At 37.4% G+C, this 19,622-nt stretch overlaps 1 protein-coding gene across 1 annotated transcript in view; it reads left to right on the forward strand.

The window, feature by feature from the left end:
* The window catches only part of LOC117297492, a 56,308-nt gene that overhangs the window by 15,359 nt on the left and 21,327 nt on the right, over positions 1-19,622 (forward strand). The window contains exon 2 of the mRNA XM_033780564.1: positions 7,862-8,021. Coding sequence (XP_033636455.1) covers positions 7,934-8,021 — 88 coding nt within the window. The 5' untranslated portion in view covers positions 7,862-7,933. The remainder of the gene's footprint in view (positions 1-7,861; positions 8,022-19,622) is intronic.

Consider the following 19,622-nt stretch of genomic DNA (forward strand, 5'->3'; position numbering starts at 1 on the left):
AGTTTTTGAGAAAAAATATGAAAATCAAAGAGCAATGTTTTAAAGGCCCTGTACACGTATGGTTATTGTCAAAGGCCAGTGTTCCCACTTGGTGTATCCCATCATAAGCATAAAAAACAAGCCTGTGAAAATTTGGGCTCAATTGGTCATCAGAGTCACGAGAAAATGATGAAAGAAAAAACACCTTTGTTGGAAGAATTTGTGTGAACAATAAAAGACTTCTAGCTAGAAGTCTTTTAATATTTTAGTGAGAAATTACCTCTTTCTCAAAAACCACGTTACTTCAGAGCGATTCGTTTCCCACAATGTTTTATACTATTAACAGCTCTCCAATGCTTGTTATACCAAGTCAGTTTTTAAGTTAATATTTGTTTTGAGTAACTACCGGACGTGTACTAAATGTACTCAAGATTTAAAAAAATCAATTTGATGAAACAACAATTCTTCACTTGCGTCATTAAAGTACACCTCCATATCCATGGATAGTCAAATTTATTTTCCGTTTTGTTTTTACAATTTACTCAAAAAGTCCACCTAAATAGGTTTATAAGGCGGTTGGATAAAGACAGAATCATGCTGAATCTGTCCTGCCTCTTTAAAAAAAATAGGTTCATGCTTGCTGTTGGCTCTTGGGAAATTCTGCGCCAGTGTGCTGATCCCGATAAGACTCAACTGTACCTAGGCAGGATTTGCATCTTAAACATGGCGGAGTATGTGAGAGCTCAGAGTGGGCGTTTGTGCCTGCGCCAAACTTCAAAGAAATTGTCAGAACCTGTTAAGATCGGCGGAAAAGATTGATTAATAATGAAAGGGATTTCTTTGTGAGTGGTGCGGAGACTGCCAAGTGATTAATTTATTTGTGCCGTCTATAAATGGAAAATACTGAGTGTTGCTCATTTAGCGAAGAGCATTTCGTTGCATGTGTGTGTTGGGCGACCAGGATTACTCCTAGCCTAGTTCTTATTAAGCTTTGAAAAATCTCCTGTTTGAAAAAAGGTAATTGATGACCAGACGGTTGATTTTGGATTTCCTGTTTAATATAGAAGGATCAATTTATTTCAAACTACTTTGAAATCAAACTACTTTGAAATGTTTTCATATTGCGTGTTTGAATATTTTGCTTGTTAAGAGAAGCTCAGCTCACATTTGAGAACGCAAAGTAAATGTTCTTTCAACGACAATGGGAAACAAAAGTATAAAAACCATGTCATATTTTCATTCCCAAAAATTATGTATTTCTGAAGCAAAATCAATCTAAAACTTTGTTTAGAGACACTGGATACTATTGGTAATTGTCACTTGGTGTATCTCAATAAATGCACAAAATAACAAACCTGTGAAATATGAACTCAATTGGTCGTCTAAGTTGCACAAAGTTGTGTGCTTTCGAGGTCTAAAAATTCAAATATTTAATGCAAAATTACTTCTTTCTCGAAAAACTATGTTACTTCAGAGAGAGCTGTTTCTCACAATGTTTTATATTCCCTCAACAGCTCTCCATTGCTTGTCGCCAAGTTTGTTTTTATGCTAGCATTGCAATTATTTTGAGTAATTACCAAAAGTGTCCAGTGCCTTTAAAAGATTGTCTGGTAGGGCTCTGTTATCCATTCTATCCCATGTTCAAAGAAAACAGTATTTCCATATGAAAGCTGTGAGATTTGATGGATAAATTTAAATTGGCAGAAATATGTAACTCTATGTTAGAAGCAGTAGTTTGCGGTTGATGAATAACCTGTTTTAGCTGAAGAAAGTTCCAAGAAAGAACTAGGTTATAATTAGCTCAACATTTAATAGAACGAGCTCCGTCTGGGCCACAGTCGCCGGTTGACAGAGTTATAAAATGTCAAGTGAAATCACTGTTTTTCTACCTTGTGACCACATTCCTAAATGAGATATCATTTTCAAACGGTCGACGTTAATTTCCTAATTGGCGTTTCCAGCATGGAATCGTACACTTTGAGTCTTAATTTAGACATTTTGTAATAGTGGAGCAAAGCACTTGGCTGTTTTAGGGTGTCCACAAAGTTTCTTATATTTATTTCTTGTTACCAATTTTTTTGAGGGTGGCATACATACTGTAGGTCAGCAGCAGGGTCTAACTTTTAAATCTATGCAACTGAGATTGTAAGTTTAATGTCAGGTCAATGAACGGATTTGGAATGCCAACAATTTCCGACAATCCTGTTGCATTCAACACCGTTTATTTGAGTGATAAGGACACATTCATTTTTTATTTTATTTTTGCAAACGTCTATTTTTCTGAAGGGATTTGAACCTGGGACCGGTCGGCGAGTAAAAGAAGGGCCTTATTAGCGCAGTTTTGCCAACAGCATACGGGGGTGTTGTTGCCGAGGGGTCTATGGCTCAGGTTCTGTAGTTTAGAGAAGGTGGGTTCCAATCCAGGCCTGGTCAATTGAGACACTTGAGCAAGGAACTTAATCATATCTGCTTCTCTCCACCCGGGAGCTATATGAGTACCAGGAAGAGCTGGGGATTAAGCTTCGCTGTGGACTGGCATCCTGTCCAGGGGGAATAGAAATATTCTCAGTCATTTAATGCCAAGGAAATAAGGATATAAACACGGGCCTGGTGAGCCAAACTGGCTGGGGACAGACTGTACTTTACAGACTCCAGGTCTTGATCCATTAGCTTTATTTAATTGCCAACTATTATCATTGTGCCAACAACAACGGCAGCAGTTTTTCCAAGATAACAATGCAGTAATCTACCTGTGTACCTCTGCAGTAATCCAGATTGTAAGAGTAAAAAGCTAGCTGGGGATATTTTCTTTGCCAGGTGTGGACCACTGTGCCTTCCTGGGTGACACATCAGATAGTGACACCAATAGAAAAGAGGAGGCGGGGGGGGGGGATTAACTCTAATTTTCTGAGAAAAAACAACTAACACACAAATAACAAATTAAGCTGACTGAAAACAACATCCTCCACATCCCCTTTTACCTCTTTTAAGGAAAATTCAAACATGCTTCTCATCTCCTCTCTGGTAAAAAATGTAGCCTTACGTTTTAAAGTAGGTAGGGTTAAGCTCACTTAACCCCCATGTTTTCCAGGCTATGAAGTTGTATTGCATTAATAAAGAAGCACTTTAAATCTAAGTTTGACAGCGATTGACTGTGATGTTTCAGACTGCACATGGAGGATCATTTCACATGAAGACTTTCTTGTGGGTGATGTTAGCATAATATTTTGTTACTAGGCCTGGATGCCTGTTAAAGTCTTCTGGAGACATCTGCTACTCAGGACATGCGTCTCGGAGGGATCTTTGTGTCTGTAATATTAACTTCCTTCCTCTATTGTTAACAATGCAGGGGTAGAGAGCCCATATTTGACTAGACTTGTGGACAAGTCGTTAAACATCTGTCGTGATGATAGCATTCAGACTCTATTCCAAATCTCTCCGCGGTATTCTCGCGAGACTGCTGGCCGTGCGAGACCATTGCTCTCAAGACTACGGTCCAATGGGGAGTACAAGTCGGCAACCAGCAGTTTGCGCAAGAGCAGTGGTCTCGCAAGAGCAGGATTCATTCGCAGAAACCTGTTTTATTATTACACCACCATAACTCGACTATCTCACTGCGGAAGACCATCATAACGACTTGTCAACAAGTCTAGAATTTGACTATCTTGCACACATTTTGTGTGGTGTCTTGGCTGAGGGGGTAAGATCACCGAACTTAAGCTCTTGTGTTTCTGTGTAGCAGAGTGTGGGTTCAGGTCCTGGTCGTGACGCTTGTGTCCCTGAGCAAGACAACTATAATTGCTTCTCTCCACCCAAGGGTAAATGGTTACCTGTGAGGGCAAAGATGGTTCTTCTGATTGATTTAGTTTAGTAGTGCATAATATTTGTTGCACAGGCTGTATTCTTCTTCAGGGAACTGAGATGGTTTAAGGAGTGAATTAAAAAACGGCCAAGTGTCCAGGTGTAATCATCTTGGAAGCACAGGAAATCATACAATCATTCTTTGAACTTAATTTAGAGTCTTTGGCTGTTTGTTTTGTGACATGACTCTACCAGAAATGAGTCAAATATAAACATAGGGGGATTGTATCTGTGGATAAATAACCTGATAGCTGTCATGCCAAATGAGTACAATAAATGTTAATTTGCTTTCATCATCGAACTGGTAAGAAAAACCAGGGACTCTTGAGAAAGTGTTTGAGACTCTTCTTCATGCCCCTTCACTGATTCACCAATGAGTAATTTTATCAACACATAAAGACAACCTAATACTAATAGTAATAACAATCTAAATGTGGAATTTGTTGTTTATTTGGGGGTATTTATTTCTTTTTAATATAGAGGAAAACGTATTTCAGACAATGAGGATAATTTTCTTGGCAAATATACCCAGTGACTGGCAGTAGTTAGAGTAAATATTTAGGCATGTATCATCCATGCATACTTGAACCAGAGCAGAGCACACATGTTTATAATAATGAGTCAGACAGGGGTTTTGTTGTGTTGCAGTCAGAGTGCCTAAATTTATGGATTCTCTGTAGATGAATTACCTGCCTAGGAGGCAGGGCAGGACCCTGGTTCAAGTGTGAACTTTCATCTAATCTGCCCCCTGGAACTTGGCTCTATTAAAGTCTTTAATAATTTACAGCTTGCCAGAGTGAATGAATAATGATGCTTATTAGCAGTTCCCTGGGTTTCAGGGAACTGCTAATAAGGTTTTTCCAGTTTGATTCCAAGTACTTTGAGCAAAAGGTAAACTTCAATTAAAATATTTACATATTTATACCTGGGCTTCCCAGTTTAGCCAATGGAATGATGTTGTGAGGTTTGGGGCGTGGCTGTTAAGTCTAGCGATTAATTTGTGCCGTGGGAATATTTTACAGTCAGGAAACTTTTTAAGGTGTCTTTTTTTGTTTGGAATTTATTATGCACAAGCGGAGCCACTGAACAAGTTTCTAGACTCTTTGGGCCGTAGCCGGTAAGTATCCAATTTGAGTTTGAAAAGCTTCAAAACTTGCAGGAGTTTTCCTGAAATGGTCCCTACCTTATTGAAAAACAAAGTGCCACAACTTTGTGATTGTTTGAAAAGTTTGTCTTCTGTGTTTAAATGTATACATTGACTCGGAGTGTTAAGGTTTTTCTTGTTTTTTTCTTGATAATAATAACTAAACTTTTTTTTACCTAGTCATACTGATTATGTTGACTAAGCATCAATGGGAAGAGAAGAACGTTTCTCCTGCTCATTTGATTCAAATGGCAAGCATTATGTCCAACTGGTGACTACTCTACATTCTGACATCACTGAAGTTCTAAAAACCCTCTGTTCCAAACAAAACCTGCGGAGGATTTCACAAAGAGTTAAGACTAGTCTTATCTCGACTCAGGACGAGTTACTCGTCCTAACTCTCGTCCTAACTTATCCTAACTTAGGAATAGCCATATGTTTTTAATATCTCCCAGGACTAGTCCTAAGTTAGGACTGAACTCTAGTTCTTACTCTTTGTGAAATCCACCCGAGATACCAGGGTTAGAGTTGGGGTTAGGGTTAAGGTTATGGATAGGGTTAAAGGTTAGGGTAAGGAAAATTGGCTTTGGATGTGGAAACATAGGGGTGTGGAAAGATATGGGTGTAACCATCCAACTAGGTCATGTCAGAATGAAAAGCATATGCAGTGGCTATGGCTGTTTCACTGAAAAACCTTCAGTTGTGATATGTAGCCAATAGCCACAGCTGTATAACCATAGTTGGCGTGGTTTGGATGCAGTCTTACTCTCAGTTGTGATATGTAGCCAATAGCCACAGCTGTATAACCATAGTTGGCGTGGTTTGGATGCAGTCTTACTCTCAGTTGTGATATGTAGCCAATAGCCACAGCTGTATAACCATAGTTGGCGTGGTTTGGATGCAGTCTTACTCTCAGTTGTCATATGTAGCCAATAGCCACAGCTGTATAACCATAGTTGGCGTGGTTTGGATGCAGTCTTACTCTCGTAAGGTAAAAGAGGGAAAACCACTCGTTTTGTCATACCTCTCTTGCAAAGAGCCAAATGGCGGACAATTCTTTTAAGTGTGAATGATGGGCACTTTCAACTTGATTTAGGAGTGAAGTTTGCCTCAGTTTCACTCAGAAAGAGTGACACAGATTGATATTCACCCTCAAAATAGCGAAGCTGACACCACTCGGACGAGAGAGTGAAACTTTCACTCTTAATATATCAAGAATGAATATACCTTGAAGTACCACTGCACGTGTCTATGAAGAAATTCCCTTTCAGTTGAAGTTTATCAAACAAGCTAATAACTGTTTAATTGTCAATTAACTCTTAACTCTGTTCTTGATCACTGTGGATCATTGTTGCTTTTTCTGGATGCAGTCAATGGCTATACCTTCAGGTACTACTGCACATGTCTATTGATGAACCCTTGAAGTTAATCAGACAAGCTTATTAACGTTTAGTTGTCTATCAACTCTTTTCTTGATCACTGTGGATCTTGACTCTGGTGTGGTTTGTATGTTTTCACCAACAAATGCGAATATCTACTTGCTGTATTGAAGAACATGTCCGGCTAATAGGCATTTTTTATATATATATCTATGTATACCATGGAGGTGTATACCTAGCTACCAAACCTCAAAATCCTAGATCGGCTTTAGTGCCCAAGGGGTGGTGTGAATGCGTGGTGTTTATGTGTGGTATTTATGTGGTGTTTGCGAACAAACGGGGGATAAGAAGATTGATCCTGATTGTATTGACAAGTGAACCTTTTAAGCACCTCTCTATCGTGTATTGTCCAATGTGTCAGAGTTTAACTATCCGAGGGCGCTCTTTGTTACTCTAAATCCCTTGTTCTTGGAAGAGATTTTACATAAAAGTGTTTTGCCATGTAAAGATGCCGTGGTTGGAATGCATTTTATTGTACGACTATTAAAGGCATTGATTGCTTTCAGATTGGTCCTCCATCCATGGGGTTTGAATTTTTTTTCTCAGGGAAGTGGATATTCACTTTAATAACCGAGTATGACGTGCACACATGTTTTGTACATTTAGATAATATACATGAATACAGGGATCAGAATTCTTGGAGAGAGATAGGAATTTTGAGATAAATTGTCTTGGAATGATTGATGTCAAAGATTTGCCTCAAGGATACAACATCAGGAAGAGGTTATATGGAGGAGGAGATGTATGAGAAATATGCTCCTAGATATATATGTATGAATGAGTAGCTTGTCAACTAAGTTATAGGTCTACATATAATATCACAATAATTAGCGATCATTAAAGGTTAGTCATGTGTAGTTTCTTTCACTGAAATAGGCACCAACACTTTTGGAAAGTATCCAAGTTGTTTAACCTTTCCTGTTTTGTGGTAGTAAAAATTAACAGCCTGTTCCTTCCTTAGGCAGAGGAATGATGTAGGTTAATTGGTACTAAAATGCGTTTACAGCAGATAATATGTTCTAGTGAGTGAGTGACTACATATTTTGTGTGGTATAATGTAATAGGGAACTGTGTAACATAAAATATTTGGTATTTGTTATAGTGTCAAAACAGTTTTGTTTCGTAATCAGTTTCTTGAATGTGATGACCTTGATACTCTCGGTCTGCTACTCAGATCGTTTTGACAATCCTTTTGTTTCATACTTTTTCAATATGTCTGGGGGTCGTCCAAGAGTGTCAGGGTTGTCCTGGTTCTTTATCTTGTGTTGATGTCCCTTATACTGTATATTTGATGTAATTTTATAAATCTTTTTATCTTCTCCATTTTTAAAAGTTTTTTAGGAAATAAATAATGTTAAAAAATAAAGTGGTTTGAAAAGGTTTATAAGAGTGATTAGAACTTAATCTCCAATTTCAATTTTCGTTCTTCTCTCTGCAGATTATTTTGAGTCCTTGATGCAGAAGTTTTCATCAGGCCTTTGGTGAGATCTAATTTGCATTGCGTCTAGCCATGGCAACTGGTACTATTTTATTGCTGATCGGAGTGATCACCACTCTGGTCCCAGGATTGATGGTGGTTGCAAATCAAGAGACATCATGTAAGTTTTGTGAACATCATGCAGTAAATAGTTAACAACTTGATGTTTGGACTCTATCAGAGTCTTTCTCAATTTAGCCTTCGAGAAAGACTAAGGTTGAAACGTCAGACCATTAACTGTTGTTTTGCATTTATACCATAGGTCCTTTTGGTTGGTAAGCAGTTTGCAACAGCTTATTCTATTTTCTCATTGCATAATGATAGCATTTTATCCCTCATTTCCCCCACTAGGCTAAAAAAAGGTTGAATCCTTCAAGCTGTTTGGGGTTCATATACACTCCCCTCATTTGAGTTGTCACTTCAACCAAAGGGAGGCATGTAGTGCCCCCACATTATACTAACTATATTTTGATTACCGGTAAACGCTTTTATATTAAACGAGTTTATGTCAAAACTTTATAAAATTTATCGAGATGCAATGCAAGATTTGTTGCCAAGTTGACACTAAAAACTACATTGAAACATTGGATACCTGTTTTTCTCTAGTCAAGAAAGCTATCATAATTTCATATATACAATCTTTAAATGAGGGTTACAGCAATTGTTCAAAGATTTAATGACTTGATGTATTGTCGGGAACCTAAATTTATGTTACAAAAAAGTATTTAAATTTTTTCTTTTTATTTGCATGGAAAATTTTATTTATTTTAATTTTATTATTATATATATATATATAATATCAAGTAATAAACCACAAGGGAAACTGACTGGGAACATTTTTTTTAAATGATTTTGGATTGAACAAAGAAAATTGACTAGAGCGGGATTTGAACCAACGACCTCCGGTTTAACGTGCCGGCGCTCTACCAACTGAGCTATCTAGCCCTATGTTGGTGGTCTCCCAATTTTGTCAATATCTTTGTTCGGGGGTGCCTGTCAGAAGCCATTAAACCGCCATTATATATATATAATTTTTTTATTTTTTTATTTTGTCTTTAAATTTTTGCATGTCTGTGAATTTCTCTTTTTCGGCACCAATAACTGAATTACCAGAAACTGAATCCAAATGTGCCCAGCCAGTTTCCCCTTTGGTGTATTTAACTTGTTTTGTCATCTTAAAGGCAAACAAAATCCGGAAACGCAAAAAGAACACTTAGCAACAGCTGGATCAGAATGAACCGAACGTCTTTATGCAGAAAGCACAATATCTTGGTTTCTATCTTGGGCTGACTCATTCGTAGAGTGCTGAAAGGAATAACAATTTGTCGAGTTATTCCAACATCAGATTTGGATCTGACCTTTGAGCCCTCTCAAAGTCAATTTGTCTCACTTAGATTTTGGTAATCATCCCTTTTTTCCCCTGTCTGCAAAGGACTTCCCATGTTTCCTTTATTACTTTCGATTTCAACTCATGAATAAGTTATTGGTGAAGAGTGCTGAAAACAGATCGGGTTTTCTGTGTGGTGACCTGAATGTTATTGTTACCAGTTCCGTACCCCCTGTGCAAGGCTTCGACATTGAATTAAAGTGTTCTCAATATTTTTTTATAAGCTTCAAATTTCTGGTTCCCAATTTGTCAAAACGCCAAGCTTTTTAAAGCTGTTCAAAGAACCAAGTAGTTTGAACTGTTTCTTTTATTTGAAAGAAAAGTGCAGAATTGGTAAACGATTTAAAACAAAATATTTGAAAAGATTAGTTTTAGTATAAAAAAAACAAAGATACTGAAGTTTATACCAGCGGCAGTACCAATCCTCAAGAGAAATATGGTCACAAATGATGGTATGGGTAACTAAAAACTACTATTAAATAGCCCTTGACAATTAATTTACTCTTTGAAAAAAAAAAAACCCAGCAAAGATAAGTCCTTTAGTTGTTAAATATTTCTACCAAAAACCCAAACAAATTAATCAAATGAGTTAGTTCAGTTCAATGATACAGTTATTTAGTAGAATTAATTTCACATGAAAAAAAATCAATGTTGGATGGCTTTAGCAACCATGACTTGAGCAACGCACTCGTGTTAAAATTACTCTGGCTTCATAACCTTTGAAGCATGATAAATGCAGGGCATGAGAGTGCATACTCAGTTTGAGCATGGTTTGAGGATAGAGCTAGTTCATGGTTTAAAGGCACTAGGCACCATTGGTAATTGCTCAAATAATTGTAAGCTTAAAAACTTACTTTTAGCAATCAATGGAGAGATGTTGATAGTATAAAACATTGTGAGAAATGGCTCCCTCTGAAGTAACATTTGAGAAAGAAGTAATTTTCCACTAAAATATTTGAATTTGATTTCAAGACCCCAGAGTTAGTTTTTGAGGTCCTGAAATCAAGCATCTGAAAGCAAAGAACTTCGTGTGACAAGGGTGTTTTTTTTCTCCATTATTATCTTGCAACTTCAACGATCAATTGAGTTCAAATTTTCACAGGTTTGTTATTTTATGCATATGTTGAGATACACCGAGTCTGGTCTTTGACAATTACCAATAGTGTTGAGTGCCTTTAAGCATAGCTCCATGGTTTGAGGAGACAGCATGTACAGTGAGTCATCTCCTCTTCAGGAATCATGCTAGACTTGCTTCACCATTGCAATCCATGGCTCATTATTAGTCTTAGCACAAGACGCTGTCGGAGATTTTCACACTAATCCACCTCCCCATCTGTACTAGAAAGTCGTGTGGGACTGGGGAACTGCCAAAGAGTCTGGTACCAAGAGTCTGGTACCAAGACTAGCTCATTATGAACCTTTGTTCTGGACTGCTGTTTGCTGTGTGGAGTACAGGAATCTGACCTGATATGATAATGAGTAAGAAATCTTAAAGGGATGATGCATTATTGGTTTATGGAAGAGTCAATTCTATTCCCATCTGCACATTTATTTTTTGGGTCAGGAATTGGCAAATATATTCATGTCTAGGTTATTTTTGTTGCCGCATTTAAAATAAGCAACATTGATTTGTGATGACATTTCCTAGATTGCAGGAGACTGTCAAATGGTACTCAAGCTAACTAATTCAAATTAACAAGTCTTCCTAGATGATTGCCTTTGATAGATTTGTCTTTAAAGGTGCATGGCACAATTTTTGGCCGAAGAGTTTATTTTTAAAGAAAATAATTTCTTAACTATTTTACCAGATGATGCTTTTAACAAAATTAAACATACCTATAAAAAGTTATGTTTATACCAGGGACAAGGGACAACCACAAAATACACATTAGGGGAGCCTAATATGCACAATTGTTTGTACGTCTGATATGGTAGTGAGATAATGTTGGGTTCCTGACAATACCAATACTGGTTAATACGTTATAGGTGCTAAAATAAGTTCTGTCTAAAATAAGATTTTATTTGTTCAAGAAAAAAATTCTGCTGATCACAAACACCGGAGCTTGAGTCTGGTGTGTTTGACCACTATAGGCCATATCAAACCATGTTATTCCAGTACTTCATGTACATGGTATCAAACTTCCAGAATGTTGTTTCAAAAACAATTGAGAGTATCCTTGAAAGGACTTTCCCATCATGGTTTCTCACAGCATGGATCAGTGATGTGTTCTCATGTGTGTTTGGCGTCATGAAATGTACACCACAGTCGCCCTTTTTCATTTTTGCTGTTGATTATCATTTTGTTTGCCTAGATAAACATATTTCATGTACGAGAAAATAATCAGGAAGGTTAGGTATGAGAAAATGATTGGGAATTTTTGTTTTTATTCAGTACCAACTTCCCCTTAGGAAAAATTGCTGGATTGAATAATAATATTAAATGTCACAAAATGAAACAACCATTATTAAAATTATTAGTGGGCTATTAGCCAAAAAATCCACATGGCCATGAATTTGTTTGTTCATGAAAAAGGACTGTAATGAAAGAAAAATGATCACACAGGACCAACAATATTTGCAATTCTACTTGGGTAGGATCTGGTCTTCAATGGAGGAACATTGTAGAACAGATGACATAACCATGAGATAAAGAATAATTGTTTTAGAAAAATATGAGGTTTAAATAATTTGAGAAAGTCAGGTTCTTCACATCCTGAATGAGGATAATATTACCATTGAACAGTACTTTCTTGTGTTTTTAACCACAGTTTATCCCAATTTTATGGCTCTGCCTACCGTCAGCAAAGAATTGGCGCTTGTTGAAGTTGAGAGTTCGGTGCTTACATCAAGCGTAATTCACGGGTTAGCAGGGAATTTTGGCTTGTGCGCATGTGTACTCCACAGTAATAGGCATTCTAGCACAGAAATTTGGCGCTTGTTGTAGTAAGCAGAGAATGGTGATCGTAGGCCCTGAATTTGGCAGTAAGCAGAGCCATGAAACTGGGCCCAGAGGTTAGCTTGCTAAATAGCAATATAAATATGCAGCTCACGTTGTTCCCTTCCCAGCATACTACAGGCTTAAGAGGGAAACTAATGACAATCCAATTAAGAATTAATTCAATATATGGCCTAGGGTTTTATTTGGAAACTTGTGTCTTTGAATAATTTGCATACCCGTGTTAGAATTTTAAATTTTACATTGTTGATTTGTGTGTCAAGGGTGTTTTTTCTTCCATTATTATCTCGCAATTTCCATGACCATTAATATCAAATTTTCACAGGTTTATTATTTTGTGCATAATTATGTTGAGATACTCCAAGTGAGAAGACTGGTCTTTGACAATTACCAATTGTGTCCGGTGTCTTTAACACTTGATGGAGGTAACAGAGACAGTTGCCTTAATGCCCATATGAAGCGCTAGGATTAATCCTATCTCGAGTTAGGACGAGTAACCCATCCCAACATAGGATGGGTTTAATGTGTCCTATGTCTTCGGATACGGAAATTAACTCATCCTAAAGTCTTAAGATTAATCCTAAGTTAGGAACTTAGGAAGAGTTTGGTGAAATCGACAGCAGGTCATTGCCAGGTCGCCCCTTGAAACGTTCCCATGGAAATATAGGGTGCCCTGGCCTTTACTAAACAAAAAAATACACAACATTTATAAGGACAATGTATCAGACATGGGCGTGTATTATTTGTGCAATTTATAGACCATGTATGACCTTATTTACAGAAAAGATGACCTTGTACATTCCAGGGTCTTTCTAGCAATGACAGGTGAGAACTGCACTGCTGGTCACAAGGGAAACTTTACACTTTGTGTCATAATTTACACAAACATAAAGTAACAGCAGTCAAACAAGTCTACAGACATGCTACTTTTTCCTATCTCCATAAAAATAAAACATTTTAACAGGTTTTTTTTTTCCATTGAGATGTGTACAAATCGTTCCTGCATGAAGTCCATGCTCTGTGTCCTATTTTGTAAACATTTGATATCACAGGTAAGGCCTACATGGTCTGAAACCAATGATCTAAACTTCAATACCAAGACATTTATCACGAGATCAATTTAAGAATCAATCACCTGATCAAAAGACGCAGTTTTGTATGGTTTTCAGTGTTTGTTCGTACCTTTTTCAGTGACTACCAAGCAGGACCAGTTAGCTTGTCTGTTTACTGGTCCACCAGCTCTTTCAGTAGTCAATAATATAATAAAATAGGGATGCCTGTCGACTGGGTCTCCTGTGCTCTTACTACCATCTGGCTTTAAAGTGGACCACTGTTAAGGGAGAACCTCACACAGGACAAAAGAAATAAGATCAGATTGGAATGGACAAAATTCTCAGAGTCTTTTGCAATTGCATTTTAAGTGAAAGCTGGTCCGTGTCATATTCCATAGGCTCAACTACCAAACAATGTATTTGAATGTATGACATATTTCACCCAGAATGATTATGATAATGTTGTTAGTACAGTAGTACAAAAGAAATAAGATTAGGATAGGAAGAAAGGATAAAACTCTCAGAGTAATCTGCAATTGCATTACAAGTTAAGGTGAAAACTTATCCATGAAGTAAATTTCAATATACGACCTAGGCCTAACTACCAACCTACGTCTTTGAATATAGAATCCCAATGACATATTTCCTCCTGAATGATTATGATAATGCGGTTAGTAGGCCTGAGGCGGTAATCATTACCGATAGGTTATTGCACAGCGGTTGCATAAAACTCTTCAAGTGAAGTGTTTGGGACCTTCACTAACCTCAGCTTCTTTGACCTTGGTTTGGTTTAATGGTACTTGAACAGTACTTGGTAAAACAAAACATGCAATACAAACAACCAGTGCATGTTTTTATCAAATCAGAATTGTCACATTTCAAGATAAACACCGCAGAACAGTTTTCGTTTTGTACAGGCTTTTTCTATACGCTATTTGACCAATCAAAAAAAGATTTCACTGAAAGTTAATTGACAAATTTGTTATTTTTCACAGATTTTGGAGTAAGAAATTTCAGATTTGTTTCTATCTGCATGGTGGACCGTAAAAAGTAGCTTTACGTTTCTTCAGATACAAAGAAATCATGCTCTTGAGGTCATCATGCTCTTTAGATCTACATGTTGAAGTGCTGAGGATACTTACTGTTTGTAAAAGCTCCTTTAAATCTATAACTCCAGGGGTTACCAAAGGCTATTATTTCAACATCATTCTTAACGCTTCATTCCTAGTTTCAGACCTTTCTGTCAGCAATGACACTCAACCCCTGAAGGTTCATTGTGTGGAATGTTTATGGTAAAATGGAGTGCTGGGAATTCCTAACTCAAAATTCCAAATAGAACAATGGTGAATTTGCGCCTCCTCAGCATTTTTTGAATCTCCATAAAAATAAAACATTTTAACAGGTTTTTTTCCATTGAGATGTGTACAAATCGTTCCTGCATGAAGTCCATGCTCTGTGTCCTATTTTGTAAACATATGATATCACAGGTAAGGCCTACATGGTCTGAAACCAATGATCTAAACTTCAATACCAAGACATTTATCACAAGATCAATTTAAGAGTCAATCACCTGAGGGGTTACCAAAGGCTATTATTTCAACATCATTCTTAACGCTTCATTCCTAGTTTCAGACCTTTCTGTCAGCAATGACACTCAACCCCTGAAGGTTCATTGTGTGGAATGTTTATGGTAAAATGGAGTGCTGGGAATTCCTAACTCAAAATTCCAAATAGAACAATGGTGAATTTGCCCCTCCTCAGCATTTTCTGAAGCTGTGGGATTTAAAGACACTGGACACCTTTGGTAGTATTGTCAAAGACCCGTCTTCTCACTTTGGATATCTCAACATATGCACAAAATAACAAACCTGTGAAAATTTAAACTCAATTGGTCATCGAAGTTGCGGGAGAATAATGGAAGAAAAAACACCATTGTCGCACGAAGTTGTGTGCTTTCAGTTTCTGCGAAATCAATTCAAATATTTTAGTGAGAAATTACTTCTTTCTCAAAAACTACGTTACTTCAGAGGGAGGTGTTTTCACAATGTGTTATGCTTTCAACAGCTCTCTATTGCTCGTTACCAAGTAAGTTTTTATGCTAACAATTATTTTGAGTAGTTACCAATAGTGTCCAGTGCCTTTAAAGTTTAAGCATGCAAAGTCAGAATGTCAGAAATTTAGTCAGGTTGATCAGTAATTAGAGTACAAAGGCAGAGCCAGAGTTTAAGAGCTGAAGTGGAAATCACAGTCAAAAGCCAGGGCACTCTCTTTCAATCAAGATATTTCTCTGTCATCATGTGAAAGTAATGAGCGCAGTCTGTCGTGTCATTAACAGGAAAAATAGTTCAAGTGCCATCAAAGATCTTTGCTGGCCCATTTTCAAGTTAGACTTTTCAGGAAATGGTTTACCTTTGGTTTAAAGGGTCTGGGTACTTTTTTGTGGGACACACAACTCTATGTCCATAGATTTACATAAAACTCAAGCAGTTTGAAGATAATGATGGTAGAAAGCTGCCCTAAAAATATTAGTTGCTGAGGTGCTGTAATTTTTGAGAAATGCGTAAAAACAAGTCATGAAAAAAAATTGTCTCAGGAGACGCCAACAATTATTTTAGCATTTAAAACGTATTTTCATGACATTGTTTCACTCATTTCACAAAATCTACAGCACCTTGGCAAGTAATATTTTAAGGAAAGCATTCTACCATCATTACCGTCAAACTGAGTAAGTTTAATAATGTAAACTGGGAAAATTGTGTTTTGCATTACAAAAAGTATCCAAAACCTTTTGAATAAAATTGTGGTTTACCTTCATCCTGGCTTGTCTCGTATTGGGAAGGAAAGATTAGAAATCTCATCTCCTTTTTCAAGATCTAACTGAACTGATCACTTAACCTTGTTTTACATCCACAAATTTATATCCACATTTTTGTTCACTGCCTTCAAACCTACACCTTGTCTGCCCTACTAGCCTCTTTCTACTTGCGGGATGATTAATAAAACCTAATATAGTACTGTGAACTTATTTAACCATTCAAGGGATTATCGCTCTCCACTGACCAAGAAAAGCAGCCCCAGCTGGAAAAAAAATGCCCTTTTTTCGCTGAATATGCAGGCAGAGTGGGTTGTGAGTGAACAAAAAAATATCACCTGCAAGTAAGTACTCTGGGCTGGTTGATAAGTACGTCCCCAATGACAGGGGCACCCGGCCCCCTCATTATCCTACAGGGGACATGGCAGCCATAGAAACGGTCACAGATTTCCTGGAATGAAAGTGAATACCCATGCTGGAGGGTAGATATGATGCTCTAAATCAGTCCAAGCAGTGAACCCTTATAGAGTTGCGGGTCGCTACTGATATACAAGGCAGGTTTTTCTTGTTTTGTTTTCATGGGTTGCTGAGATTATGTTAGGCGTTGCTGTAACTTGACCATCTGTAGAGATGAAATAAGAAGGTCTTGAAGTGTTAGCTTGAGATGAGTGATTGACCCCTTGAGGCTGGGATTAAAATGAGTTGATGGAAGACAAATATATGGATTTGATGTCATAATACTTGGCAAAGTGTAAAGTAATGAAACTTGCTTGACGTACAACAATAATAATAGTAATAATAGCTCAGCATTATTGTGTATTTTGGATCACGATGTGCATTACAATTCTCCAAATTATAGTACAAGTGACTGTAAATATCAGATACAATGATTAAAAATGTAGAACACTTACATTGACTAGGAACTTGTAACTCAAAACTTCACAAAATACCGACCCATTGATACTTTACGCGACAAATCAAGAAATCAATTTCAAGACACTATACACATATGAATCTAAAAACAATAACTTACTACTTCAAATAATCCACATGCAATGATTTGAGCCTGCAACATCAACTTCAAGAGCATTCCAGTGCATTCCAGTGCTTACCACTTCCCAGGTTTTTATTTACTACACCAAGTTGTGTTTATTCTCCCTTTGTGGTATTTATTCTGAGTGTCATTGACCAACTGTTACTTTGTTCACCTTTTCTGAAAGATTTTACTTTATAAGATACAAATTTGTTCAGATAAGAAATTTATGGCCCTTTTCTTTAAGCCATTATACACTTTCGGTAAACAGTATTGTCCAAGTCCCACACTTCGTGTATCACAACTTATATATAAAATAACAAACCTGTGAAAATTTAGGCTCAATCAGTCATCGGAGTCGGGAGAAAATAACGGGAAAACCCACCACACGTTTCGCCGTGTCATGACATGTGTTTACAATAAATCCGTAATTCTCGCTGATGAGAATTGATATTTTTATCATGTTTTCTCAAAAAGTAAAGCATTTCATGGAATAATATTTCAAGAGAAGTATTTCACCATTACCTTCTGTAAACCCTGTTAATTATTTGTAAATCTGTGAACTTTTTTTCTTTTTTTCTGTACCGAAAGTGTATAATGGCTTTAACGATATTTACTCCAAATGAATACCAAGATTGCAGTCACACCTTTCATTGCAATACCTGCTTGTCTGGACTCATTATGTAAGGGGTGAGTTTATTCAGACCCTAAGAGCCCCCTGGCTGTCACTTTCTCTTGGCACACCTGAAGGTTGCCCTTTTGATGTGGTTCTAGGAATCCATTAATCCAAGGCTACCTAGAGGAGAACTGAGAGCCCTTAGCTCCCCTATAAACAACCTCTTCACCCCACTCCCATGGTTTCTCCAATTGTTGTTACTTTTATTATGCAACAGCATCTTTTAGAATTCTTTATATGTTGGACTGATAATATTGTTAGGCACTTGAGAAACTGCTTGGGCTGATATTGTGTAGCTGTCCTGTTTTGATAAGACAATTTACTGTGAGTAAGAGAGTGCCTCTTGTTCTGGTGTCTTGACGTAAATAGGCCAGTGCAAGCCTGTGCTATGCAGTGGCGGCACAGGCAGCGCAGAGAGAGTGTATTGATTATTGGAATTGAACAACAAGGGTGTCGAATCTCTTGCATCTGCTCATTTCTTACTCTTAGATGGCATAAATTTGAATATGTTTTGAGTATGTTTTTAAGACTCATGCAGGGTCATTTAATTGGGTTTTCATCGTAATGCTGATTTATAGGCAACAATTACAAAGAAAGACACATTAAATGTCATTTTTATTTGAAATTTTCAGCTGTCCTGTTTTCAGTGACCATTTGCTGAGAAAACAGCAGAAATCCTGTCACGGTAGTTTCACAAGAAAGTTGAATTCATCCATGTTTAGCGAGGTGATAGTTGGTACCAATTGAACCTCTGACCACAGCATTCACGAACAGACACCCCCTCAGATATCTAAGAAACAATTCATTCAGATTCACATGTTTGGGGTGAAAAGTTTTCCAAATCAATTCTACTTTAAAGGGACTCTTTTCTCAAAATAGTGAAAATAAACAATCATATAAAAAGGATATGTTCAAGAGTTGCTGCTTATATGCTGCAGTCATAAAACTTACTTGTGGACCATTAAAGTAAAATTAAAATTGAGGAAACACGCTGGCATCCCACCTCACAGGGTACAAGTTTCACTCTGATGTAAACAGAAACTCGGAGGCTAAGCTGAAGGGCATGTTTCAGTGCAGTCTACAAAGTTCTTGTTGTAAACAAGAAAGACCCCCTTCCCCCCCCCCCCCCCCCCCCAATGAGTTCCAAAGGTTATTGTGCCAGCTTCTCGGAGTCTTATTTTTTCTTCTTTCTTTATTCTGAGATAGATGGTTAGAGGCACTTGTGTCAACAGAGTCAGGATGTCTTCCGAGAAATGGCTTTTCGATTGAGGATGTACAAGTCTGGATCCGAGGGCATTTTGGATATATATAGACAGAAACAAAAATTGACTTTGCATCTAGTGATCTTCCTGCCAGTGGGCTCAATAAAAATCAGACTTTTTTATTCTTGTGCTGTCACTTGTCTCTCAAAGGCCTTGAACTTTTTCCTTGGGGGGGGGGGGGCTTGAACAGTGTCCCCTCTGGTAAGGGGGCACTCCTTATGGAAATTTACAAAGGGCACCTAGAAATAAAAGCAACGGAAACCACAGCAATTAGGGGTCTGCAGGGCTCAAGAAGCCATTTGCGAGTTTATTGATTATTGTCTGGTACAAAGACTTGCTTAGTCTTAAGTTGCTGCTTAAATTTAAATTCCTCAGACTAGAGAATTTCTGCTATGTCACATGGTTATGGTTTGGGCAAAGCTTTTTGGTTGTTTGTTAAATGTGTGTGGCACAATGTTATCAGGCATTTTGAATATCTTTGTCATTGCTTAGCAGAAAAAAACGTAAAATGGTCTGTAAGAACAGGGCGTGGCTTCAATTACTA

This window comes from Asterias rubens, chromosome 12, assembly GCF_902459465.1.
Source record: "Asterias rubens chromosome 12, eAstRub1.3, whole genome shotgun sequence".
Taxonomy (NCBI): Eukaryota; Metazoa; Echinodermata; class Asteroidea; order Forcipulatida; family Asteriidae; genus Asterias; species Asterias rubens.